Raw genomic sequence first — 7,919 nt, 5'->3', positions numbered from 1 at the left:
GGGTAAGAAAGGGTAAAATTTCTAGGCCGCTCCAAAGCATGTCCACTATGAGGTGTCCGAGCACATGTTCGGGCCAATGTCGACGGCAACCTCATGTTCGGGCCAATGTCGACGGCAACCTAGAGCGGCACCCCATTTGTTTCTTCTAAACAAGACTCAACCTATGAAATATTTAAAAGGTCAGATTTCATTTAAATTGAAATTATTTTGCAACAAAATGGGTAGATGGGTTCAAAAAGTGGTTAAAGACTACATGGTACTAAAATTTAAGCATGTTGTACTTTGTTTCCAGGACATCCTTGCTTAGCCAGAATTTTAATTATCTCAATTTTTAAAGCAGAATGACATCTAGAACACTTTTTCTAGAACTGAGGAAAAAAAGAAACAGGTGATTGAGCTAGTCACAGTTTTCTCAAGACCAAAATAAAATTCATCTTTATAAGTCTCCAAAATTCTCAAGACTGAAATAAAATACATTTGGACTGACCCGAGATACCCACCAGGCACCAACGGCGCTGCAAGCCCACAAACTTTCCGTCAATTGGGCTGACACGTGGCCTCTCAAATTGACCTCAAGGACCACGGGCCAGGGCCCATTTGATTCACGATCGTCCTACTCCTCATGGGCCGCTCTTTCCATGGGCCTACGATACGGCTCGCTACAAGCGATACAAAGGAATCGCTTCTTTGGCGCGTTTGCCGTTTCCTTTCGCAGGCGCCTTGTTGTGGTTGAGGTGAGTTTGCCGTTCGCCTCCTCTCTGCCGTCGTTCTCTCGGCTAATGCTTCGCTTCGGCTTCCTCTTCAGGGCCATGGGATTGCTGCTGCCGGTGGACTTGCTCCACCGATCGTCAGTGCTTAAGCGTTCGGGGTGCATTTCTTCCCTTGTGTATGTTCTTTCAGTCGTGCTCACAGTGCGCGAGTCATGTTTGACGAAATGCCTGTGAGCTAATTGTTCATTTTAGTTTCGTTTCTGTGGGATAGTTGATTGCTTTTTTCCTTCGTATCTTGTCCCCCTAGTTTCCTTTATCGTTCTCAGCCTTCTGAGTTCTGTCCGTGCGTTCGTGCTAGCTCCGGAAATTCCAACTCGGCTTTCCTTCCTGGACATTTGGGTACACTACTTACGCTTGGTCCTGCCCTGCTTAGGACCTGCTTGTCGGATCATTATTTTCTTTACAATCCTTTCCACTTTGCAGGTTTCAAGGTTTCAGGTTTCTGATCAGGCTGCTCGTTTCTGCTCTGTAATCGTACCCCCAGCTCTGTTCCTTCTCCTTTAGCTACCTTGAGGTCTTTCTGCACCTTCTCATTAACACTGTTGTACCTTTGGTTGGTGCGCCCTGACTTGTATTCTTTCATGTCCGTTTTAAATTCACTAAAACGTTCATTATTATTGGACCAAACTGCTAAGAGTATACTCTTTGCCCCCTATTCCATATGAGTAAACACTCAGAAAAAGAAAACAACCATCTGTGCAGTTTCAGGCAGTCAATGGTGTTCTTCTGCAATCCTTGGTTGTTATGTAAAATGTTTCCCTTCTATATATTATAGATTACTCATGTTTGAACTTGTGTTATTATCCTGTAGGTTATGTAATTTGGTTCCATTCTCTCAATTATTACTGTTGGACTTTGTTGTTTTCCAGGACCTACCACTATGTCGTGGCATATGTATAGTGTACAGTTCATAAATAAGTCACTTTGTTAGAATTTATCTCCACTATTATAGTAAATTTCTTGCTCTCTGAATTAACTCTTCACAGTTTATGAGGTATTACCCATTTATATTTGGAGCCTTTATCTATGTCAAATGAATCTCAATCACGCATTTTTTCTATTTTTTTCATGTATAGCTTTAGCTTTTAGCATGGTCCGTATATATAATTCACTTAACTAATGGACAATGGTCAAATTTACGCTTTGGATAATTGCAACTTGGAACTAATTATATGATCATTTCGTATATTTTACGACTTTCTATATATTTTCCACTATTTTTTTTGTCAACACAAATAAATACTTCACTATTTTATATTTATTGACAAACTGTTGTGGCCAATGAAGTGTACTCCTTTAGCTGGCCAACATGATTAACCATCAGTCAAAAATTTCATTTTTAGAAATTTGTAGGACCGATAGTTCGAATCTGATGCTTCTTACCAGCAGTCAAAGTTTGCAATTTTTAGAAATTTGTAGGGCAAATATATGTAATATGATGCTTCTTATAAGAAAGTAGTCGTACAACCAGCTTAGATATTATGCAGCTTACGTGTTGATTTATTTATCAAAGAAAAAGAACAATGTATTAGTTGATATGCATGAAGGGACTCCCAATATACTACCTTACCTGCATGCTGAGATCTTAGTCCTATTGAAATATAGCAAATAGAAATGTAGAATTGTCCCTGGTCCGTAGCAAGACATAAATTTGCCACTGCTTGCTATTGGAACATAGCAAGTAGATTTTAACTAACAGGAATCGTTTCAGTGTCTCCAAAGAGTGTCCATACTTTTTGACAAAGTTTGTGGTTCTACTCGATGCAAATCATCGAGCGCCTGTGCTATATTTATATATCAGAAACCAGGGTACAGGTCGAGTTGCTATTCTACAAGGAATAGGATTACAAGAGATTTACTACTACACGGTTTGGGTAATCCAACCGTGTCCTACTCTAACACCTTCCCTTAATCACAACTTCGTAAGTTGAGATTATGCTTGAACTCCTTGAACATTCTAGCGGACAGAGGTTTTGTAAACCCATCAGCAATTTGATCCTGTGAAGGAACAAATCTAATCTCAAGTTTCTTGTTTAGAACTCTCTCTCTAACAAAATGAAAATCTATTTCAATATGTTTAGCTCTTGCATGAAACACCGGATTTGCTGATAAGTATGTAGCTCCTAAATTGTCACACCACAAACAAGGTGGTTGAGTAGTCTTGATGCCAAGCTCACCAAGTAAAGATTGCATCCAAATTACTTCAGCAGTAGCATTAGCAACAGATTTATACTCTGCTTCTGTACTTGATCTAGAGACTGTAGCTTGCTTCTTTGCACTCCAGGATATAAGATTAGATCCAAAGAAAATAGCAAAACCTCCAGTAGATCTGCGATCATCTAAGCAACCTGCCCAATCGGCATCCAAAAAGGCACTAATCAAACTTGACTTATCTCTTACAAAGGTAAGTCCAACATTGATAGTATCCTTGACGTATCTCAAAATCCGCTTGGCAACCGTCCAATGCAATGTAGTAGGAGCATGCAAATACTGACACACCTTGTTGACAGCATATGAAATATCAGGCCTCGTAAGAGTTAAATACTGCAAAGCACCTACCATACTTCTGTATTTAGTGCTATCTTCAGGTCCTAGCAATTCTCCTTCATGTGCAGTGATCCTTTCTGATGATGATAGAGGAGTAGGAGAACCTTTGCAATTTTGCATACCTACACGAGTCAGAACTTCTTTTGCATATTTAGCCTGATTTAACACAAGTCCATCCTTGACTTTCTTTACTTCAATGCCTAAGAAGAAATTGAGATCTCCAAGATCTTTTAAGGCGAATTCCTTGCTAAGATTTTTAAGCAAGACACTTGTAGCATGCTCAGAGGAACTAACAACTATGATATCATCAACATAAATGAGCATGTATATAGTGACATTGAGCTGATGATAGATGAATAGTGAAGTATCTGACTTGGAGGCGACAAAACCAAGACTTGTCAACTGAGAGCTTAAACGAGAGTACCAAGCTCGAGGAGCTTGCTTTAGTCCATATAATGCCTTGCCAAGCTTGCATATGAAATTTGGTTTGCTTTTACTTTCATATCCCGGTGGTTGTTTCATATAGACCTCCTCTTCCAGAACACCGTGTAGAAACGCGTTCTTGACATCCAACTGTCTCAGACTCCATCCCCTAGAAACAGCAATAGCCAAAACAAGACGAACTGTAGCAATTTTGACTACAGGACTAAAAGTATCCTCATAGTCTATACCATAGCGTTGTTTGAAACCTTTCGCTACTAGTCTTGCCTTGTACCTGTCAATAGAGCCATCAGCTTTTCTCTTTACTCTATAGACCCAACGACAGTCAATAATATTTGCACCATGTTTTTGAGGAACTAAATGCCAGGTCTTATTCTTTATAAGAGCGTCATATTCTTCATCCATTGCTTCTTTCCAACAAGTTTTTTTTAAAGCATCCTGCAAACTTGTCGGCTCATCAGATTCACAAGATAAACCCCATCTTACTGTACCGTCCTTGTACTCTCTGGGCCGGACAATACCATGAGACGATCGAGTAACTGGACGTGTAGGCAGAGAAGCTACGGGTGAAGGACCAGCCTGTCTCCCAGTATTACGTGTTATAGAAAATCCTGGAGCAGATCCTGATGGATTTCCATGACTGGAACTGGTGTTGTCACTACTGTTTCTGTCTCCAGAATTGGTGCGCTCAGATGATTCGGTTTGCTCAGACGTGGGCAGATCAGACGTCGCGCGACGTTGGCTGGCCACTTCGCTGCGCGCGCTACTGGTATCCGCGCGTTCGCTGCACGGAGAGTTCTCTGACGACGCGGGCGAGCGATTCAAGGTGGATTGGATAGAATCGGTCTCATTATCAGTACCAGCGTTAGCTTCTTCTATGCTTCTATTTGAGTCCAAATCTTCACCGTTTTGAACAATTCTTGTTCCTGCTGATGATAAAAACTCAGGAGAAGTATTAGCAGGATTAGTCAATATTGAATCACTAATAATTTCGTCCCCTTGTTCAGTATTGTATAGAGATTGGTCGAGCAAAATAAGTTCTTTGCGGAGAAGAGCACCAGCGTTGGGATGAAGCTCTTTAAAAGGAAAAACAGCTTCGTCAAAAACAACATCTCGAGACACGTAGACTCGACCAGTGGAGACTTCTAGACACTTGACTCCCTTATGCATTGGACTATACCCTAAAAATACACAGCGTGTTGAGCGAAAGGCAAGCTTCCGTTTGTTGTATGGACGAAGATTAGGCCAACAGGCACACCCAAAAACACGAAGAGAAGTATAATTTGGTGTTGTGCCTAGGAGTCGATGAACAGGCGTGTCGTTGTTAATAACTTTGCTAGGAAGAATATTGATGAGATAGGTGGCTGTGAGAAAAGCTTCATCCCAAAATTTCAAAGGCATAGATGCATGTGCAAGAAGTGAAAGACCAACCTCAACAATGTGACGATGTTTTCGTTCAGCATCACCGTTTTGTTGGTGTGCGTGTGGACAAGAAACGTGATGTTCAATTCCTTGTGTTTGAAAGAAGGAGTTGAGTTTTTCATATTCTCCTCCCCAATCAGATTGTACAGTAATAATTTTCCTATTCAACTTTCGCTCAACAAGCTTTTGAAAGTTTTGAAAAACTGGAAAAACATCAGACTTTTTCTTAAGAAGATATATCCACGTGAATTTACTATAATCATCAATAAAGCTTACATAATATTCATGGCGTCCAACAGATGTTGGCGCAGGACCCCAAACATCAGAAAACACTAATTGAAGAGGAAAAGTAGAAACACTAGTGGATACAGGATAAGGTAACTGGTGACTCTTAGCTTGTTGACACGGATCACAAACAGACTCGGAACTAGAATCCCTGACAAAAGGGAGTTTATTTTTGCTAATAATTTGTTGAACAACTCTAAAGGAGGGATGGCCTAGGCGACTATGCCACTTGGCTTGCGATGGCTTGGAGACAAGGAAGGCATGCTTCTGAGAGGTGGCAGCTAATGATGAAATAAGAGGATATAAGCCACCAACGCAACGTCCTCTATGCAAAATCTTTCCCGTGACCCGATCCTTGATAAAAAAGAAATATGGGTGAAATTCCAAGAAAACATGATTATCAAGGGTGAAACGATGAACGGAAAGAAGATTCTTGATGCACTAGGGACATGTAGAATATTACGAAGCTGAAAGGATTGAACAGGGTTACGAATTATTGAGTGACCAATATGACAAATATCCATACCTTGCCCGTTGGCGGCGTTCACCTTGTCATGACCATTGTAATTGTCGCGAACTGAGAGATTGTTTAATTCACCGGTGATGTGATGTGTCACCCCGGTGTCCGAGTACCAGTTTGTATCAATTCCATATGCATATGGCTCATCTGAAGCATTGTTATCACTATCCTGAAAACGGTACCAACAGTCTTTGGCGGCATGTCCTTCTCGATTGCAAATCTGGCAAGTGACATCAATCCATGGCGTGGTACGGCGACGTCCTCGTCCACGACCACCACCACCACCACTACCAGAAGCACGTCCACCTCGCCCACCTCCACGATTGTTGAAGGTATTTCGAGGGCGATCATCTTGTCGTCGATCTTCTCGACAATCATCATAGCGATCATCATAGCGCCGATCATCACGGCCACTGTTATTGCGAGGCCGATAGTTACCACTGCCGCGCCCACCGCCGCGGTTTCTTGCAGCAGCATTAGCAGAGGTTTCAAAACCTCCGTTTGTGGAGGCATGCATGTCCTGGCGCTCATCATAGGACTCAACGTGAGAGTACAACTCAGCAACGGTGAGAGAATTTTTTATGACGCCGAGTGCAGCAACCAAAGAATCATAGTGTGAGCCAAGACCAGCCAGAATAAATGAAACGAGCTCATCATCTTGCAACGGTTTTCCTGCTGCTGCCATCTCGTCCGCGAAGCCTTGCATCTTTGCAAAGAAAGCTGGCGTGGTCATGCTGAGTTTCTTCGTGTTTGCTAGCGCGATCCGAAGATTCGTCACTTTGTTCATACTCTGTGAAGCAAACATCTTTTCTACTGCCGTCCAGACCTCGGCTGTGTGCTCTAGACGAAGGACATACATTAGAACTTCCTTGGAGAGCGAATTTAGGAGATAGCTCAACACCTGTTGATCTCGTTCCAGCCAGGTTTCATATGCTGGATTGGAGATTTCGGAGGGCTCCTTCTCTTTGTCTGGATTGGCCACGATCAAGGTCTTCGATGGTGCGACATCGGAGCCATCTAGGAGACCGGTGAGCCTGGCGCCGCGAATAGCAGGCATAACCTGTGCGCGCCACATCGTCAGCTTTTCAGACGGCGGGGATCCAAGGTTTGGCGAGCTTGAAGACGAAGATGCCATGGCTCTGCTTGAATCAAACGTCGGTAGAAATCTAGGGTTCTGTCTATGGAAGAGGTGGCTCTGATACCATGACAAAGTTTGTGGTTCTACTCGATGCAAATCATCGAGCGCCTGTGCTATATTTATATATCAGAAACCAGGGTACAGGTCGAGTTGCTATTCTACAAGGAATAGGATTACAAGAGATTTACTACTACACGGTTTGGGTAATCCAACCGTGTCCTACTCTAACACTTTTGTCTTAGCTAGTTAGCTGGACACTTTCTTACATTTACTTCTGCTTTCTCCTGATCACCAGGAAGTGCACGCAATATTGGAAACTAAATCTATACAACTGAGAAGCTGAATAATTGGGTCCCGGATTCAGGAGACCAAAAACTATTTTAGCATCATGAAAGTGAAGTTCAGAGCTCCCAGTAACTAAGAGTCCGAGATTTAGGAGATCCAAAACCTTTTTAGATTACCATGGCTACTCCAATCAATCATAAGAGTTACATATATGCTTATTGAGTTTTTTTCCTTTCTGCTTTACAGGTTTTAGGAGCTGCTCGGCTTGTTTCAATTTTATGATCGGGCTGCTTGTTTAGTCGTTTCTGCTCTGTGATCGTGCTCACAGCTCTGTTCATTGACTCCTTTAGCTACATTGAGGTTTGTCTGCACCTTCTCATTACCTCTGCTGTAACTTGTGTTTGTGCCCTGTTTACTTTACCAAAGGAGTCAATGAAAAAATACAGATACTAGAATGAAATACCAAAGGATCTTCCTTACTTTGGAATGGAGTACCTCAGATACTAGAATC

The 7,919-nt window shown here is 42.1% G+C and overlaps 1 protein-coding gene and 1 long non-coding RNA gene across 2 annotated transcripts; one reads left to right on the top strand and one right to left on the bottom strand.

Moving 5' to 3' along the window:
• The first annotated feature begins 701 nt into the window (after nucleotides 1-701).
• On the top strand, nucleotides 702-2,498 carry LOC139838651 (uncharacterized). Its single transcript, XR_011756335.1, has 3 exons — nucleotides 702-734; nucleotides 806-1,109; nucleotides 1,194-2,498. It is a non-coding gene; the product is annotated as an uncharacterized lncRNA (long non-coding RNA).
• A 180-nt stretch (nucleotides 2,499-2,678) lies between these two features.
• On the bottom strand, nucleotides 2,679-7,120 carry LOC139832271 (uncharacterized). The gene is made up of 4 exons (XM_071821990.1): nucleotides 6,481-7,120; nucleotides 6,238-6,398; nucleotides 5,992-6,154; nucleotides 2,679-4,939 (listed from the first exon to the last, which is right to left on the bottom strand). Exons 1-4 carry the CDS (start codon nucleotides 7,118-7,120, stop codon nucleotides 2,679-2,681), a joined length of 3,225 nt encoding a protein of 1,074 aa, XP_071678091.1.
• Nucleotides 7,121-7,919: the final 799 nt, after the last annotated feature.

This window comes from Lolium perenne, chromosome 1 (assembly GCF_019359855.2).
Source record: "Lolium perenne isolate Kyuss_39 chromosome 1, Kyuss_2.0, whole genome shotgun sequence".
Taxonomy (NCBI): Eukaryota; Viridiplantae; Streptophyta; class Magnoliopsida; order Poales; family Poaceae; genus Lolium; species Lolium perenne.
This window is presented reverse-complemented; position numbering and strand designations above follow the sequence as displayed.